General features: G+C 47.1%; 1 protein-coding gene across 1 annotated transcript in view; it reads left to right on the forward strand.

Moving 5' to 3' along the window:
• LOC114592448 (alpha-2-macroglobulin-like) overlaps positions 1-19,993 on the forward strand; it is a 63,616-nt gene that overhangs the window by 7,833 nt on the left and 35,790 nt on the right. The window contains exons 6-17 of the mRNA XM_028720577.2: positions 2,285-2,453; positions 2,988-3,072; positions 5,134-5,281; positions 7,325-7,439; positions 9,936-10,045; positions 10,347-10,508; positions 11,399-11,623; positions 14,126-14,189; positions 16,300-16,442; positions 16,995-17,144; positions 18,218-18,391; positions 19,555-19,624. Of these exons, the coding sequence (XP_028576410.2) occupies positions 2,285-2,453; positions 2,988-3,072; positions 5,134-5,281; positions 7,325-7,439; positions 9,936-10,045; positions 10,347-10,508; positions 11,399-11,623; positions 14,126-14,189; positions 16,300-16,442; positions 16,995-17,144; positions 18,218-18,391; positions 19,555-19,624 (1,615 nt within the window). The remainder of the gene's footprint in view (positions 1-2,284; positions 2,454-2,987; positions 3,073-5,133; positions 5,282-7,324; positions 7,440-9,935; positions 10,046-10,346; positions 10,509-11,398; positions 11,624-14,125; positions 14,190-16,299; positions 16,443-16,994; positions 17,145-18,217; positions 18,392-19,554; positions 19,625-19,993) is intronic.

Here is a 19,993-nt window from a genome sequence, read left to right on the forward strand (position 1 = left end):
TTGCAGATGACACCAAACTGGGAGGGGTGGCTAACACCCCAGAGGACAGGATCACGCTTCAAAACGACCTTGACAGATTAGAGAACTGGGCTAAAGCGAACAAGATGAACTTTAACAGGGAGAAATGTAAAGTATTGCACTTGGGCAAAAAAAATGAGAGGCAGAAATACAAGATGGGGGACACCTGGCTTGAGAGCAGTACCTGTTAAGAGGAGTCTAGGAGTCTTGGTTGACCACAAACTTGACATGAGCCAACAGTGTGACGCGGCAGCTAAAAAAGCCAATGCAATTCTGGGCTGCATCAATAGGAGTATAGCATCTCGATCAAGGGAAGTAATAGTGCCACTGTATTCTGCTCTGGTCAGACCTCACCTGGAGTACTGTGTCCAGTTCTGGGCACTACAGTTCAAGAAGGACACTGTCAAACTGGAACGTGTCCAGAGGAGGGCAACCAAAATGGTCAAAGGCCTGGAAACGATGCCTTATGAGGAACGGCTAAGGGAGCTGGGCATGTTTAGCCTGGAGAAGAGGAGGTTAAGGGGTGATATGATAGCCATGTTCAAATATATAAAAGGATGTCATATAGAGGAGGGAGAAAGGTTGTTTTCTGCTGCTCCAGAGAAGCGGACACGGAGCAATGGATCCAAACTACAAGAAAGAAGATTCCACCTAAACATTAGGAAGAACTTCCTGACAGTAAGAGCTGTTCGACAGTGGAATTTGCTGCCAAGGAGTGTGGTGGAGTCTCCTTCTTTGGAGGTCTTTAAGCAGAGGCTTGACAACCATATGTCAGGAGTGCTGTGATGGTGTTTCCTGCTTGGCAGGGGGTTGGACTTGATGGCCCTTGTGGTCTATTCCAACTCTATGATTCTATGAGAAGAGAGAACTGCACACATTATCTGCAATTTCTTTAAATCAGTATATCCCAGGCGTAGGCAAGCTCGGCCCTCCAGATGTTTTGGAACTACAATTCCCATCATCCCTAGCCAACAGAACAAGTGGTCAGGGATGATGGGAGTTGTAGTCCCAAAACATCTGGAGGACTGAGTTTGCCTATGCCTGGTATATCCTATAACACATTCAGCTTCCAGACTTGGTAGGTGGCCTTGTTGTAACTTGTCCTGGCAAAGGGCAGGTAAGAAATGATGGTGATGATGGGGTGATGAGGAGGAGTCTAGCTTCAGCAGGCTGTGAGGTTCTCTTTGCCCGCCTGCCTCCCCTTCTCCCAGCCCCTCAGGAGTGAATTTGTTTGCATGGTTCCTCAAACAAACCCTCTGTCTGTTGAAATTGCTGGTTAATTGTCAACGAAGCCCCTCTTTGGAGGGTTTGAAGTAGGGCTGTGTGCAAGCCTGTTGATCTGCCCCCGATTTGCAGCCCCTAGATCAGGCCAATGCTCCCTGTGGCTAGAAAACTCCCCTTCTGTGCCGACAGAGCAGCTCTGGGATCCTAGGAGCCAGCTCCACGCCCAATAAAATATCTGAGGGGGCTGGGCTCCCCAAAGTTGATAGGCATTCAAATGGTGTGCGTGTGGCATGTCTTCTGGTCAGTTATGTGGGGCAGAGTTTACCTGGGCCTCCCCATTATTTATGCATTGGCACCCCTTTCTGAGCTGCTGCAGAGTCCCTACTGCAAATATAGTAGCAGCAGACCCTCCAAATGTCCCTATTTTCCAGGGACAGCCCTAATTTAGAGAAGCCGTCCCAGTTTCTGATTTCATCCTGGAATGTCCCGCTTTTCCTTAGGATGTCTCTCTTTTCATTAGAGAAATGTTGGGGGTTATGGAGTTATCCTACCCCCGAGCTATATAAAGACAATCCTGTATAGGGTAGTTTCTTAAATGTTTAATGTTTTATTATTTTTTTAAATATATGTAGGAAGTTGCCCAGAGTGGCTGGGGCAACCCAGTAAGATTTGTGGGGTATAAATAGTAAAAATTATCATTATGGAATGGGACACCCCTATTTTCATCAGAGAAATGTTGGAGGGTATGTAGCAGGTGTTTGACCACCTGCGATCCTGAATGCTGGTGGCATCTCATAGTTTATGTACTGAAGTGTTGACCCCAATACTCCCCTTTCATGCCTATTGCGTGGTTCTAGGGCTCTGGAGACAGACCTTGCATGGTCCCTGCTGCAGAAATAGCAATTGCTTTCCAACTCACCTACCCCAGACCATTACACCACTGGATATGTCCCAGCCTTGTCCTCTTCTGGAGCCAGAAACAGCCGTCCCTCCTTTTAACCTGTGTGATTCCCTCCACCCTTAACTTTCTTGTGACTTCCAGGATCCCAAGAACAACCGCTTGATGCAGTGGACCGAAGTGGAGCTGAAAGGGGGCCTGGTTCAGCTCTCCTTCCCTCTCGGCTCTGAGCCCCCCCAAGGCACCTACAGACTGAAGGTGCAGAAAGTCACCAATGCATGGGAGGAGAGAGCCTTTGAAGTGTCGGAATATGGTGAGGAGGATGGAAAGGTCCCAATTGGGCTGCAGGGAATTGGGCACCCAGGACGCTGAGCAGAAGGGGGTTGGGGTTTGTGATGTATCTATCCCTTCATTTATTTTTCCTGCTGCCTTGTGGAGTTTGCACCCAACAGGGGCAAATAATAATGAGAAGTGAGGTTACAGGGAACCAGGCAGAGGGCCTTCTCGGTAGTGGCGCCCGCCCTGTGGAACACCCTCCCATCAGATGTCAAGGAAATAAGCAACTATCTGACTTTTTGAAGACATCTGAAGGCAGCCCTGTTTAGGGAAGTTTTTAATGTTTGATGTTTTATCGTGTTTTTAATATTCTGTTGGGAGCCGCCCAGAGTGGCTGGGGAAATTCAGTCAGATGGGCAGGGTAATAATAATAATAATAATAATAATAATAATAATAATAATAATACAGTGGAGGAACGGCCGATAGGCTGTTTTGGAATCTTAGAGAGGTGAGGTTTGCAAGTCCAGCCAAAGCTTTCCTTCACCTCCCCTCTTCTTTCCCCTTCTGTAGTATTGCCCAAATACGAAGTTGTGGTCAAGGCACCTGAGGTCATCACGATTCTGGACGAGGAACTGGAAGTGACTGTTTGTGGAGTGTAAGTGGGACTTCTCGGTGGGACGAGGGTGCTGTTGTTGTTGTTGTTTAGTCATTTAGTCGTGTCCGACTCTTCGTGACCCCATGGACCAGAGCACGCCAGGCACTCCTGTCTTCCACTGCCTCCCGCAGTTTGGTCAGACTCATGTTTGTAGCTCCGAGAACACTGTCCAACCATCTCGTCCTCTGTCGTCCCCTTCTCCTTGTGCCCTCCATCTTTCCCAACATCAGGGTCTTTTCCAGGGAGTCTTCTCTTCTCATGAGGTGGCCAAAGTATTGGAGCCTCAGCTTCACGATCTGTCCTTCCAGTGAGCACTCAGGGCTAATTTCTTTAAGAATGGATGTGTTTGATCTTCTTGCAGTCCATGGGACTCTCAAGAGTCTCCTCCAGCACCATAATTCAAAAGCATCAATTCTTCGGCAATCAGCCTTCTTTATGGTCCAACTCTCACTTCCATACATCACTACTGGGAAAACCATGGCTTTAACTATACGGACCTTTGTTGGCAAGGTGATGTCTCTGCTTTTTAAGATGGTGTCTAGGTTTGCCATCGCCTTTCTCTCAAGAAGCAGGCGTCTTTTAATTTCGTGACTGCTGTCACCATCTGCAGTGATGAGGGTGGTGGTTCCCAAAGTGAGCAGTACAGCCCCCTGGAGGGTGGTGGGATTACGGAGATCCTTGGAGGCAACGTGGTGGTGATGGTGTTGGTGGGTGCTGCAGGTGGTGAGTCAGGACTCCTGCTAAGTGACTTTAAACCAGAAGTTGGGAAACTGGCATCACTTCAAGTCCATCTATCACATTCAGAATTTACTTCATTGTGGTTACTAAATGTGGTATCTGTCAGGAGTTCAGCCTACACTTGAGGAGGATTCTGGCAGAGACCACATGCCTGACAGGCATGTTCCCTCCCTCCTGGTTGATCGTTTGGGAACTTCAAAAGCTTTCTTCAGCCCGAACATCACAGCGACCAATGCCAACCGACACCGGCACACTTAGGGATCCACAGAGTTTGCACACCTTGTGTGACAGACCTCAGCAACTCAGCATTTTGGCTAATCTACTTTTGTTGTTGTTTAGTCGTGTCCAACTCTTCGTGACCCCCTGGACCAGAGAACGCCAGGCACTTCTGTCCTCCACTGCCTCCCGCAGTTTGGTCAAACTCATGCTGGTAGCTTCGAGAACACTGTCCAACCATCTAATCTACTTTATTTACATATAAACACACACGGAGCACTGCAACATGGCTCCCTCTCTCTCTAGCATCAGACAGCAAAGAGAAACAGAACAAAGGACAATAGTCCCACTTCATGGAACACAGTAACACAAACATCCTGTCTCCGTCACTTCCCAACATATACCGTCATATGAAAGACAACAATCCCATGACTGCAATCATGGAGCAGGAATTCTAACAGTATCTAAGACCCTTTCTCTACCACAGACCCTGGAGAGAAGCTGCTACAAGTCAGAGTAGACAATATTGGTCTAGAGGGATGGAAAGTCCTATCTAATACATATTCTCCTGTGTTCCTGTGAAAACTTCTTCACCAAACTCCGGACAATAAGCACCCACGAAAAATATACATATAAAGATTTTTTTTTTTAAAGGCAGTCGTGTCAATGTTCCCTATATCTCTGTATCCCTTCTGAGGGCTTCCCCACACTAACTTTCACACAACCAGGGCCGTCTTTAGCATATGTGGCACCGGGGTGCAAAAAACTGCCCAGCACCCAGGTGCCCCACACCCCTAGTGCCTATGGGTAAGCTGACCCGGCACACAACTCTGTGTCGGAGCAGTTTTTCTTACACCCCAGAGTTTCCCCCACAAAAACCTGCTCTTTAAAGCTGAAATGCAACAAATCTGGATTTTCCATGGTTTGCCATTTGCTCTGATGCAGCAGTAGAGAGTGGGTTTTCACGGGGAAAGCTCTGGAGAAAAAATAACCCCCAAAATGAGCACTCATAGCTCTAAAGCATAGATCCTGCCTGCAAAGCACGGAGGAAAAGTAAGTGTAAATAAGCCCTTGATCAATGCTATCTATGACTGTTTCTGTCTCCAGGTACACCTATGGGATGCCCGTTCCTGGACAGGTGAAGATACGTGTTTGCCGGAAATACAACGATGCCGCAAACCGACGGTACAACGGTTATACAAGCTCATGTTCCTGGGCAGAGCTGGGGGGTGTATGTGAAGAGTTCAGTGGAGAGGTGAGTCTCCAAAATAAAACTTAGGCTCAATACAGATTTACAGTATTAACTGGGAAGGGTTGCATCTCAGTAGAAGAACATCTCCTTCGCATGCAGGAGGTCTCAGGCTTGATTCTCAGCATCCCCAGTTAGGGCTGGGAGCTAAAGGAAGACTTGGACAGCCAAAGCCTTCTCAGTGGTGACAACGTGCCCCAGCAGAGGACTTGATTTCTGCCAGGAGCTGGACTTTTAGTGCTGCAGCTCCAGCCATCTGGACTAAGTTACCAGTTGAAATTAGACCGCTACCCATCATCAAACCATTTGGGCAGCTATTTCACACACACCCCAAACAAAAACAACAACAACAGCAACAACAAGTCTTCTCCTGGAGTGAGAGTCAGCCATTCTACATATAGCATATAGATGACCCTTGGGGTCCATTCCAACTCTTCACTTCTATGATTCCATGTTCTTTGAATTCTATAAATGGCTTTATTGTTGTTGAGGCGTTCACAAAGTGAAGGAAGGATTGAACTCTGATTAATAAGAATACACACAGAGGCTTGAACCAGCAAGACTTTGGGAAGGGTGCGTATGATAGTCTCTCTCTGAGTCTCCAGCCCCCCTCGGCCCAGGTCATTTTATTCACAAAAGAACTTTTTACAGAGTGTTCGTAAGAACCAATCAGATTTCCTCTGAGCATTTAAACAAACCCCAAGTGGGGACAAATTTAAACTATAAACACTAGTTAGGCATGCATACTTTGGAGTAAATGAATGAAAACAACAAAGGGGCGCATGCAGCAACCCCGGAGGTCATCAACAATCAGTACACATGATAAGAAAGATGGCCAGGAGGACAGTGACCATTATCACCTTAATGTGAAACCTGTTTCCTGGCCGTAAGATTAACATCCAAAGATTAATATATAAGAAAGCTACATCGACGAAGCTGCCCATTATCTTTGAGGACCCAGGGCGCCTGCCTGTCTAAGTGTGTACATGACTTGTGAAGCAAGAGAGAAATGGGCAGTAGAGGAAATGGCCAGAGATGCAGAGGGTTGTGGGATTTGGTCAGAAATTATTGTCAATGTATCAAACCCAGTCAACACAATGCATTAATCGTGGACACAATGGCTTGATGCATATTTTATAATTCCTCATAGTAATCCCACCTGACCCCACACTCTGGATATTTGCACTCCTACAGTTGTTTGTTGTTTTTGTTTTTAATTTGGGATGATGTTGTTTATTTATTTAAATGACTTTTACAGCTTGCTTTCGCCCCACAAAAACCTCAGAAGTGGCTTGCTCAAAAATAAAATTCACTAATAAAAATAACTATAGCATTTAAAATATAAAACACAGCAGCATTAATACCAACATTTAAAAATAATACTTTCACAGTGCTCTCTGAAACAAAATAAAAAAGGGGGAGGGAGAGAGACTTTCAGCATCTATCTAAAGATGGGAAGGGAAAGATTTGGATAAATTTCCCAAAGAAAATTCCAGAGTTACAGTGCCACTGTCAACCAGGCTCTGTTGCTAGGACCCATCTATCAAATATCTGCTAACAACAGGCTAGAGAGCAGGTCCTCTGATGCCAAGCTGAAGACCCAGGCAGGTTCATATATTTCAAGGTGGTCCTTTAAAAAATCTGGTTCTGGGTCATTAAAGGCTTTAAAGGCTTGCAGCAGCACTTCCACACTGTGGTGTTGCAGAGAGAGCCAGTTGGCTTGGGTAGATCTGGGTTGCAGAAGTAGAATCAGAATGTGTTTCTGTCATGGGCAGGGCTGGAATTCAGAGTCAGCTTTGTTGTTTTTAGAATTTGTAAAGATGGTTTTATTGTTTAGTTGTTTCCAGAGTTTGAAACACTGGCATGGTTTGCAGAGCTTACGTTCTTGTGTTTTATCCTACTTTTATCTCGTAAACAGCTTCAGTGGCTTCTATGGTTTATAAATTTGTTTAATAGTAGTATAGCAATAATAACACTAGGACAGAAAAAAAAAAAGAAATTGTCGTTGTCGTTGTTAACAACCTTGCAAATCTTTGGCTTCCCAAATAGGCCGATGCAAATGGCTGCTTCTCTCAGGTGGTGAAAACGAAAGTTTTTCAGATGAAGAGGGATTCGTCTGAGATGAAACTTGAAGTGGAGGGCAAGATCATTGAGGAAGGCACCGGTGGGTTTTGTGGAACAGAAGGGCTGGGTGTGCTGATCAGAACCAGTTTGGGGGCAGCGTGGCCACAGAAAGTCCATGTTGGGGCATGTGCAGAGTGCCCATTCAACACAACCACAGGTTGTGCTGACCAGTGGCGGAACATTCACTTTCCATTCAGAAGGACCCAGGTTCAGCAGCCAGCCTCGGACAGCTTTTTCCCAATCCTGAGGGCTGGTTAGAGAATCCTTTCTGGAACTCTGGAGAGCCTCTTCCAGTCAGTGTAGAGTCTGACTCAGCGCAAGGCAGCTTGCGTGGCGAGTCGCGCCTTGGAAAATAAAGACACAGGACACAGAAAAGGCCACAACTTTATTGATTGCAGGAATTGAGCAGTATTGGCTTAGGCATTGGTCCTATCGACTAACCGGCTTCAGCCTGATTGCATGAAGGCCGGGAAGGGTTAACCACCATTAGGGGGAGTCCTGCTGATGTACATCAACTAGGAGCTCCCCCGGGGTCACTGCTCGGGGGCATGCTTTAGGCCCACACCTCCATAGGCTTCGGACAGGGCAACACCCCCTGGAATCCTTTACCGGACTACCCTTCGCTTTGGGAGAAGGTGATGGCGCTTCCTTCCCCCCCTCTCCTTTGCATAACAATACCCCTACCAATGCCTAAATGCCAATGCCAAGAAAGTTGTGACGATTTGCTACGAGGTAGGCAAAAAACCAAATGGCTGGTGCCAATTTGCCAAGTGGAAAAAATTCCTATCAGGCCCCTTGACGGTGACCAACCAAAGTCCATAGCAAAGTCAGAGAGCCAAACCTAAGGGCGGGCGGGGTGGGAAACCAGAGCAGCTGGAACGAAGAAGAGAGGGAAATCCTCGGCCGCGCCAGCCCTAAATAGCCCGGGCCACGCCTCCCTGGCCAGCCGATTGGCTGGACAGGGAGATGACGCGCCTGAGGATTCCCTCATTCTCGCCGGGGCCTGTGAGTCAGCCCCTGCATGTGTGGGGAGGGCGTGGGCCTGTAGCCCCACCTCCTCTCCAGCTCGGAAGTGGCTTTCCTACATTCCTGTTTAAATAGAGGGCCATAGCTCAGGGTTAGAGCATTCGCCTCGCATGCGAAAAGATCGCCAGCTCAACATCTCCAGGCAGAGCTGGGAAATGTCCCTGTCCAGAAGCGCTGCTAGCAGCCAGTGTTGACAAAACTGGGCTTGATGGACCATGAATCTGACTTATTGGATTTTTTTATTTTTCGAAACAGAAATTTATCTATTTGATTTTTCATATTAAAATTTACATTCACACCACAACCGATCATATAAAAAGCGAGATTCCCAAGAACCTCCTGGACTTCCCTCCTCCCCTTTGTGGATCTCATTATTAAACTTTTCCTACTGCATCTTTTATAACAGTCCAGATTTTTATATCTCCATTATATCCATTGTTGTCGTTACATTACAAGTGTTATTGCAATCCCGCTAATGGTTTTAACTGTTTGCAATGGTTTTTAAGATAAATTATAAATTTCCCCCATTCCTTATTTCTGATTTTTCTGGTAGTTTTTGTCATTTCAGCATAGTCCATCAACTTGATCTGCCATTCTCTTGCATGGCGAGTTCCTGCCCCCCCTCAGTGGAAATAAAGACATGACACAAATATTAAGGTTAATGGGCTAAATAAGGCCACAATTTTATTGGTAACAGGTGATGAGTGGTATTGGGTTAGGCATTGGTCCTAACCAACTGTATCCGACTTCAGCCCGTCCGCTTGAAGTCCGGGAAGGGTTAACCACCAGTAGGGGGAGTCCTGCTGATGCACATCAACTAGGAACTCCCCCGGGGTCACCGTTCGGGGGCGTGCTTTAGGCCCCCACCTCCATAGGCTTCGGACAGGGCCACGCCACCCGGAATCCTTTATCGAACTACCCTTCAATATGCGGGGCAGGTGATGGCACTTCCTCCCCTCTTCCAACTACAGAATAATCCCAATGCCTAACCGCCAATACCAAGAAAGTTGTGGGTTGCTACGAGGTAGGCGAAAACCAAGTGGCTGGTGCCAAATTGCCAAGTGGAAATTTCCTACCAGGCCCCTCAACGGTGACTAACCAAAGTCCATAGCAAGGTCAAGGAACGAAAACCTTATAGGGTGGGAGGGTGGGAAAAAATAGAACAGCTGGCAGGCGGCAAAGAGGGAGATCCTCAGCCGCGTCCTGCCTTAAATAGGGCAGGCCATGCCCCCAGAGCCAGCCGATTGGCTGGCCAGGGGATGACGCTGCTAGGAATCCCCCAATCGCACAAGGCTCGGCCCGCAACTTCGAAGGAGGTGGCTTTCTGGTAAGGATTTTGTCTTCTTTCCATCTCTGGGCAAATAGCATCCACACAGCTGTCATCGCATACATAAACAGTCTTTTCTGTTCTCTTGGAATCTCAGCACCTAAAAGAAAAGCTTCTGGCTTTTTTGTAAATGAAGGCACCTCCCCACCTCTCCCACTAAATTTGTTGTTTCATTTTTCGCAGGGGTGGAACTGACCGGAAATGCTTTCTCCACAATTACTGCAACTCTCAGCACAGTTACCTTTGAAAAGGTGGACACTTACTACAAGCCTGGTATCCCACTCTTTGGGCAGGTATTATTATTATTATTATTATTATTATTATTATTATTATTATTACTGTTAATAAATTAAATTGGTATACTACCCTATACCCATAGATCTCAGGGTGGTTCACAAGATAAAATAGCAATATAAAAACCGCAAAATACATAATAAAACTAAAGACAACCCAATAATCCCCCTGTACAATGGAATTTAATGGAAAGTGCAACTTAAGCTATTCTGAAATAAGACACTGCAGTGCTCCCAATGTATTTGCCAATGTAGTTCCCTGTCTGAAATAAAAGTCTTCGCTGTGTATTTGCCCACCCAGGCGAAGCTCGTGGACGGTGCCAGTGTTCCGATGGCCAACAAGACCGTTGAGATCCGTGTTGATCAATCAGGACACAGAATCAACTACACAACTGACCACCAGGGGATTTTCCAGTTTTCCGTCAACACGACCAGCCTCACGGATAGTTCTATCAGGATCCAGGTGAGTGTCCCTGGGGACTGGAGGGGAAACAAGGGAGAGCTTTCACATTAACCAAGCCTGATGAGGAACAACTGAGGGAGTCGGGTCTGTTTAGCCTGGAGAAGAGGAGACCAAGTGGAGATGAAATAGCCATCTTCAGATATCTGAAGGACCATCGGCACATGGAAGATGGAGCCAGTTTGTTTGCTGCTGCTGCTCCAGAGGGTAGTTAGAAAGGAGATTCTGGCTAAACATTAGGAAGAAGGATAAGAGCTGTTTGGCAGTGGAAGAGAGGACCCTGGAATGTGGTGGACTCCCCTTCCTTGGAGGTTTTTAAGCAGAGATTGGATGGTCACCTCTGCTGATCTCTTTAGAATCTTCGGGCATGATTTATCTTTTAATCTGCTTCTTTGTTGATTTTAATTGATTTCTTCCAATGTTTTTTAAATAGGTGGTTTTGATTTTATTTTATTTTTACTGTTGATTTCATTATTTTATTCTTTCGCTAAACTGTTTTGAGTGTGGGTTTTGTTTTGTTTTTTTACAGTCAAGCGGTATGTGAATTTTATGAAATAAAGAAAATTATTACTGTCGTACCTTGGTTGTCGAATGGAATCCGTTCCGGAAATCCACCCGACTTCCGAAAACATTTGACAACCAAGACACGGCTTCTGATTGGCTGCAGGAGCTTCCTGCAGCCAATTGGAAGCCGCATTGGACGTTCGGCTTCCAAAGAACGTTCGCAACCCGGAACACTCACTTCCGGGTTTGCAGTGTTCAAGAGCCAAAACATTCGACTCACAAGACGTTTGGGATCCAACTATGACTGTATTGCATTTTGTTGTACGCTATCGTCATTGAAGCATCCGTGCCTTTCCTCTCCCCTCTTTTTGTTTTTGTTTTTAAACCAGGCAATTTATAATTCAGGCTTGGTATGTCATGAATGGGGCTGGCTCAGTCCCCATCACCAGGGCGCCTCTCATTCAGCCTCGCGCTTTTATTCACCAAGCGAAAGCTACCTCCACATTGAGCCCGTTCCTGGGACTTTAAGCTGCGGTCATACTCAGCCAGTCCGAGTGCATTACAGCCTGAAGCCTGAACTGGTGGAAGATAAGAAGATTCACTTTCACTACCTGGTAAGCCCAAATGGAGAGATCTTTGTTTCAGTAGCTTGGGCTAGAACTGTGAGGCACCACCCAGGGGGGCTGACTCTTAGGTCGTACAGCAGGGAAGGACCTCTGCCATTGACCAGTGCCATCGCTGTGTGTTGGTTGCTGCACGTGCAAATAGGTCAGAGAGGAAGCTGGGCATTGGTCTGATAACTGTTGATAAGACGGGGCTAGGTGGCTTGGAGCTGAAACGATCGATATTATGGCAGCCATATTTGCCTTATACATATGAAGTCCCTGACATTGTCAGGTGGGGCACTATGGGCAACTTCTGAGATTTGGTTCGCCTCTGCCAGGGGCTGAACCTTAGGGTGGCAGAGACTAGGGCTGCCATACTTCCAAAATTTCCCAGACCCAGCTGGGATTTAGGCCCCGTAAACAGCGTCTGGGTGGGAAATTGCTGAAATGTCTGGGGAAATCCAGACATATAGCAACTCATGTCGGAAGTGTAGATGCTGGCGAATTTCCTTTAAAATAACTCAAAACTTTTTTTGGCCAAAAAAAGCTCGATGGTGTGCCTGGATTTTCACTTTTTGAAATATGTCCTGGCAAAGTCCTTGCCCACAGAGGTCCTGCTTTCTTTCAAACATCCTTTAAAAAATTGCATTGTTCAAGCAAGCCCTTAGAACGTGAGGTTTTTCTTCTTCTACCTGTTAGCTTCTGTCAAAGCTTTTACTGTTCTTATCGTACTACTACTGTGTTCCTTGTGTTGTACCTCACCTTACTATTGCCTATGGAAAATACATATTCCCATTGTGTTTTTAGCCATCAAGCTCTCTTCCCAGAGAACTCTGAGGACTGTATCTCTGTGACGGGAATGGGGCTTTATCTTAATTGCAGCATGGCTAGAACCAGGAGTTTTGTTAGGGGGGGCAGGCCTTTTGTTGGGGGGCGGCAGAACCTCAGCTAGTTATTTTATATTGACTTTTATTGATTTGGGGGGGCAGTTGCCCCTCCCTGCCCCCCCATTGGCTATGCTCATTGCTTTCAGCACCCTTAACTAACCAGTTTCCAGAATTCTTCAGGGGAAGCCACAGCTGTTTAAAGTGGTATGAAAACTGCTTTAAAGGTAAAGTGCAGATGGGGTCTCTTGTAAAACACAGCAGAGAGATCCTGGAGGAGGGCATGCTCCTAGTGGGGCATGCTCTAGTTATCTCCTGCTTGGGCTACTGCAATGCGCTCTACGTGGGGCTACCTTTGAAGGTGACCCAGAAACTACAACGAATCCAGAATGTGGCAGCTAGACTGGTGACGGGGAGCAGCCACCGAGACCACATAACACCAGTCGTGAAAGACCTACATTGGCTCCCAGTACGTTTCTGAGCACAATTCAAAGTGTTGGTGTTGACCTTGAAAGCCCTAAATGGCCTTGGCCCAGTATACCTGAAGGAGCTTCTCCACCTCCATCGTCCAGCCTGGACACTGAGGTCCAGCTCCGAGGGCCTTCCACCCTCAGAGAGCCTTCTCGGTAGTGGCACCCGCCCTGTGGAATGCCCTCCCATCAGATGTCAATGAAATAAAACAACTATCTGAGTTTTAGAAGACACCTGAAGGCAGCCCTGTTTAGGAAAGTTTTAAATGTTTGATGTTTTGTCGTGTTTTTAATATTCTGTTGGGAGCTGACCAGAGTGGCTGTGGAGACCCGGCCAGATGGGCAGGGTATAAGTCATCATAAATTATTATTTGCGTGGCGAGTCCCCCCCCCCTCCAGTGGAAATAAAAACACATGACACAATTATTAAGGTTAATGGGGTAAATAAGGCCACAACTTTATCGGTTACAGCAGGAACAGCTGGCAGGCGGGGAAAGAGGGAGGTCCCCGGCCACGTCCTGCATTAAATAGGGCAGGGCATGCCCCCAGAGCCAGCCGATTGGCTGGCCAGAGTGTGACGCAGCCGGTAATCCCCCAATCGCGCGGGGCTGGCCTCCAGCTGCCACGCGTGTGGTGGGGCTGTTAAGCCCGTGACCCCACCTCTTCTGCAGGGCGGAAGTGGCTTCTTCTTCTTCTTCTTCTTCTTCTTCTTCTTCTTCTTCTTCTTCTTCTTCTTCTTCTTCTTCTTATTATTATTATTATTATTATTATTATTAAAGTTAATCCTGGTTAATCAATGAAGGCTGGTCCATTAGGGCAAAAGCGGCACAACCCCATCAACCTCAGCTGGACCCCATCTACCTGCCTTCTTCCTTAGAACCAGTCCAGGGCTTGTCACTGCTTGTCACCTTCCTTCTACTTAGTTACAGTGTTGCCCTTAGTCACAGCATGGTAGAGTACGGGACAGATTTATAGCCAGCAGGTTCCATCTGCCATTGCCTCTGTCGCCCCCTACTGTTGGGCTCCCCACATTCCACCCTGCCAGTTGGAAGGGCCACCAGCCACCATTGGCGCTGGTGCAGGAGTTGCTAACGTATCAGTGCTGCTAGACATTGGCCTCTTCCGCCCTCATCAGGGGTCTTCCTCCTTCCTTGCAGGTGATGGCTAAAGGGGGCGTCGTACATTCAGGGATCCACGTTCAGCCTGAAGAAGATGGGAAAGGTAAATGCCACCTTGTGCTGGGCCCAGGGGTTAACCCAAGCAATGCAGACCAGGTCTGGTCCCGAATCAAAGGATCCCACGAGGAGTCAGTCCAACAGGAAACCAGGCTAGGTAACAGGCAGGTTCCAGCAAGCAGCAATGTTGCTCCCGCAACCTGGGGCGGGGTCCGGCAGCCTTTTATCTCTGATGGGGTAACGGCTGGTCCTGATCCCCCGGCGACTCACTTCCCTGTCTTGCCCGAAGGCAAGCACTCCTCCTGCGAGTACTCAGGTCTCTCCTTCTCTCAGACCCGAGTCTCTGCAGCTTGGGAGATGTCGGTGGGTTACTAGACCCAGAGGCCACCTCAGCCTCCCCTGACCCAACCGGCAGTGGAGCAGCTGCACGTGATTTCCCAGCAGAGGGCAACGAGGTCATCCCCACATCTGGAGCCAGGGCAGGCTCAGGCCCCTGACTCGGCCCAGCTGGTGTTTGTTGCAGGGGAACCTGTGCAGACTGGGGCTCTTCTGAATCAGGCCCCAGACTCGGTTTAGATGCCGCCTGAGGCAGAGGATATGGTCCTCCGGTTCCGAGTCTGAGCCCGAGTCCCAGGCCATCACACAACTCCTTCCCATTTCTCCACTTCATTCTTGAATGCCAACCTGGTGGGTGTCAGCCACGTGCCATTTACATTCCACCGTTTCAATTGAATTGGTGCTGTCCCACTGGGAATGGTTTTGCTTCTTCTTCTTCTTCTTCTGTCTGTTTTTAAAAATGCACATTGTGTTGTTGTAACCCCCACACCCCTATCGGGCCTCATGAGGAAGACCAGGTAAGAAATCTTACAAATCAATAAATGGTGAAGATTTGACGTTTTCTCCCCCCACAAACAGTTTTTGATCTGGGCTTCCACTGGAATGAGGCTGCATTTTAAGTTGTACTTTAATCCGGTTTTAAAGTTGTATTTTAATCAATTGTTTTTATACCTGATGTTAGCTGCCCTGAGCCGGGTCTTGGCCGGGGAGGGCGTGGTTTCTTACCCCCATTACTAGAAGTTTAAAGGTTTTAATTTATTCCACGGAACCAACTTAGCATCAATATTACACTCAAATATTACTGCCATTTGTTTGTTTTGCCATATATGCATTATTGTGCTAATACTGGTTATTGCTGATTAATCTGGCATGCAAGACAGTAAAGGTAAAGGTAAAGGGACCCCTGACCATTAGGTCCAGTCGTGACCAACTCTGGGGTTGCGGCGCTCATCTTGCTTTATTGGCCGAGGGAGCTTCCGGGTCATGTGGCCAGCATGACTAAGCCGCTTCTGGCGAACCAGAGCAGCACACGGAAACGCCGTTTACCTTCCGCCGGAACGGTAACTATTTATCTACTTGCACTTTGACGTACTTTCAAATTGCTAGGTTGGCAGGAGCAGGGACCGAGCAACGGGAGCTCACCCCGTCATGGGGATTTGAACCGCCGACCTTCTGATCGGCAAGTCCTAGGCTCTGTGGTGTAACCCACAGCGCCACCTGCGTCCCTTTATGCAAGACAGTAGCCATAGATAATGAAGTATTTTGCATATTGAAGTGCAAGGGCAGGTTATTGGGTTGTTTTTATTCTGATTATGTATTTTGTAGTTTTATATTCTTATTTTATCCTGTGAACTGCCCTGAAACCTGCAGGTACAGGGGGGTATATAAATTTAATATAAAAATAAAAATAATAAAAATAAAAATATAAGATGGGCCAGTGGCCCATCTTGTCCAGCATCCTATTCTCACAGTGGCCAACCAGAGGACAGTTATGGGGAGCCCACAATCAGGATTTGAACTCAAGAGTCCTCTCCCCTCCTGCTGCTTCCAGCTACTAGCATTCAGGAGCATCACTGCCTCGTTACAAGAAAATAACATGCTATGCAAATGCCCTCCAGAGTGTTGCTAGAGTTATGAGTGCCACATGGAACTGAGGGCTTTTGACTTCTGGTTCTCATGCAGACTCCTTCAATGTTCCCTCAGCTTTATCCTCGTTGGTTGTCTTGAGAGCTGAAGCTCGGGCAAAGAGACCACATTGGAATTAATTCTCGTAACCTCTCTCTCTCCTCTGCCTGCTTTTGTGATTCTCTGCTTACCAGCCAAAGGGGTGTTTTCTCTGGACCTCCCTGTGGACGCAGACATTGCTCCCTTGGCCCGCTTGCTTCTGTACACAGTCTTGCCCAGCGGAGAACTTGTGGCTCACTCGGCAGACTTCACTGTTGAGAACTGCTTCAGAAACAAGGTAAGGCTGTGGGGACTCTCTGAGGCCTGTTGGTTTCTGTTTCAGCTGCTGCAAGTCACAGGACTATGTTTATCATTCCACAGTCCAGATACTGTTGGATTCCCACAGGAAAGGGAGATGGGATGTGACGTTTACTGGTTTCCTGTTTCCTTCGTACTGTCGTTTCTTTGTTGGAGTTGCTCTCTGCTTCTCACAGAGACAAGATGTATATTTGTATGCTCTCTGCATAGAGTAGTAATAAAGCTTAGCAATGTAGCCATACCTGCCTCATCCTTTCGTTGCGGACTCTGGGTGTTTATACTCTGCTGGGCTCAAGCCAAGATCAGCTGTATCAGCTCGGAGGCCAATAGCTCGTTCGTTCTCCAGGACATCACCGAAGATGTCATTTTGTTCACCCAATAGAGCATCGCTTTTACTGGTTGGGCCAGTAAATATCAGCTCGTTGGCAGTGGCAGAGGGCAACCCAATGAAACAAAACAAAAACAAAGAGGGATTATTTCATGCTGTTATGTACAGGAACAAATTCAACAAAGGCTTTTTTTATGTGTCCAGGTGGAATTGTGGTTCACTGAGCCCAAAGGGCTCCCTGGCAGCCAAACTCGACTCGTTCTTGCATCCGCCAAAGACTCCCTCTGTGGCATCCATGCTGTTGACAAGAGCGTCTATCTCTTGAAACCCGAAGCTGAGCTCTCCCCTCGGACTGTGAGTCTCAAGCTGCCTTTAAAACTGTCTTCAGGTAGAACATTTCTAGACCTGTTTTCTCTCCTGCTCCACTATCACCCATACTGCCTCTTTGGTGCCAGTCTTACTACTATCATTACTATTATAATAATTATTTCAATTCATTACTCATCCTTCTTCTTAAGGTCCCAGGGAGGGCTACAACAATTAAAACACATAATTGATAGTAAAACAATATACAGTGGTACCTCGGTTTTTTGAACGTCTCTGTTGACAAACGTTTTGGAACTCAAACGCTGTAAACCCAGAAGTAAATGCTTCCGTTTTCGAACGCACCTCAGAAGTCGAACTTCTGAGGTGGCTTCCTGTTTGAGTTTTCCATACGTTTTGAGGCTTCTGTATTTCAAACATTTCGGAAGTCGAACGGTCTTCTGGAACAGATTACGCTCAGAAACCAAGGTGCCACTGTATTGCACAATATTTCAAAAAGGTTAAAACAACTTAAAATTACAAAGGAAAATAAGGTAGAAGAGGCAGAAACATCTGGAAAGCCAAACAAACTTTGGAGAAACAAGCAATGGTTGGTTTGGTCCAATGTGGAACAGCCTGTGGTTAACTTGTGGTTTGTTAAACACACCATGGCTTCAGCTCAAACCAGGCCAATATAAGTCAGGCAGTTTGAACACCCTAAGGTGCTCTTACCTGGGAGTAAGTCCCCATGAACTTAGTGCGACTGAAATCTGAATAGACGTGTCCAAGATTGCACTGTAGGTTCTATATAAAAAGGCAAAGCATTATTCTGATTATAAGATGAGCTGAGGATGAGGGATGAGTAGAACCGAAGAGCATTTCCACTTTTGAAAATGTGTAGGAAAACATGGAGCGAAAAGTCAGCAATAGATGGTGGCACCTGGAATCAATTTGGCAATAGTGTAGAATTATGTATCTACACAATTTGGCAATTAGTGTAGAATTTCCCCCTTTCCTCCCTAGATAGGACATGTGCTGGGTATAAAGGACTGGGGGATGACCACCAGTATCAGAAGTATCAGAGCATTTTGGGTCATGCTGAATTGTGACTACTTCATTTTCAGATTTATGACTTGCTTCCTGTGAAGAACCTCAAAGGCTATCCACATGATAACCCTCATTTGAACGAAATGAACACTCGTCCCTGTGTGACAAGGAAAACAATTATTGTGAATGGCATCCGCTACAACCCTGATTCTTATACTTACGGTGAAGGGGACGCCTATGAAATTCTCAAGGTAAGCACTAAAGGTCACTGAAATACAGTGGTACCTTGGTTTCTGATTGTCTCCGTTGACAAACGTTTCGGAATTTGAACGCTGAAACATCACCTTGCCGACAAAGGTTCATATAGTTAAAGCTATAGTTTTCCAAGTAGTGATGTATGGAAGTGAGAGCTGGACCATAAAGAAGGCTGATCGCCAAAGAATGGATGCTTTTGAATTATGGTGGTGGAGGAGACTCTTGAGAGTCCCATGGACTGCAAGAAGATCAAACCTATCCATTCTTAAGGAAATCAGCCCTGAGTGCTCACTGGAAGGACAGATCCTGAAGCTGAGGCTCCAATACTTTGGCCACCTCATGAGAAGAGAAGACTCCTTGGAAAAGACCCTGATGTTGGGAAAGATGGAGGGCACAAGGAGAAGGGGACGACAGAGGACAAGATGGTTGGACAGTGTTGTCGAAGCTACCAGCATGAGTTTGACCAAACTGCGGGAGGCAGTGGAGGACAGAGGTGCCTGGCGTGCTCTGGTCCATGGGGTCACGAAGAGTCGGACACGACTAAACGACTAAACAACAACAACAATGTATTGCCACTTCTGGGGTTGGGTTTTTTCCTACTCAAAACATTTCAATGACTGTGGCAAAGCACTGGACTTTCTAGCTAGCTAGAAAGAGAGAAAGAGCGAGTCAGAATTCCACCTCACTACCATGCCTCTGAGGGACGTGGGTGGCACTGTGGGTTGAACCACAGAGCCTAGGGCTTGCCGATCAGAAGGTTGGCGGTTCGAATCCCCGCAATGGGGTGAGCTCCCGTTGCTCGGTCCCTGCTCCTGCCTACCTAGCAGTTCGAAAGCACGTCAAAGTGCAAGTAGATAAATAGGTACCGCTCTGGCGGAAAGGTAAGCAGTGTTTCCGTGCGCAGCTCTGGTTCGCCAGAATCGGATTAGTCATGCTGGCCACATGACCCGGAAGCTGTACGCCGGCTCCCTTGGCCAGTAAAGCGAAATGAGTGCCGCAACCCCAGAGTCGGCCACGACTGGACCTAATGATTAGGGGTCCCTTTACCTTTTCACCATGACTCCACATAGATCAAACCTTTTGATGTACAAAATTCCCACCCCCACCCCGTCTATGCGCTATAAAATGTTTCATAATAGCTCCTTGGCTTTTTTTACAGGACTTTGGCTTGAAAGTTTTCACGAGCACCAAGATACACAAGCCTCAGATATGCCAAGGCCAAAGACAGAGTAAGAACTGGCACTGGGATGAGGGGGCCGAACTGCAAAGATGATGAAAATACACTGGTCTTGCTATGTAAAGCCCTGCACAGCTTGAGACCAGGATCTCTGAATGATCACCTTGCCGTTTCTATCACTGCTTTCCAGATTTAAAGTTTTCGTTGTATATATTTTAACTGTAGCTTGCTAAGGGTGCTGAGAGGTGTCCCCTATTCCCCACGCAGAGATACAGTTCACAGGGAGGGGGATGTAACAGTAAACTCCTCTTCGCATGGAACACTGGGAAGCTCTGCGAGGGGAATAAGGATCTCCTAACAACTCTCAGATAGGGACGCGGGTGGCGCTGTGGGTAAAAGCCTCAGCACCTAGGGCTTGCCG

The sequence above is a fragment of the Podarcis muralis genome, chromosome 2 (genome assembly GCF_964188315.1).
Source record: "Podarcis muralis chromosome 2, rPodMur119.hap1.1, whole genome shotgun sequence".
NCBI classification, from domain to species: domain Eukaryota; kingdom Metazoa; phylum Chordata; class Lepidosauria; order Squamata; family Lacertidae; genus Podarcis; species Podarcis muralis.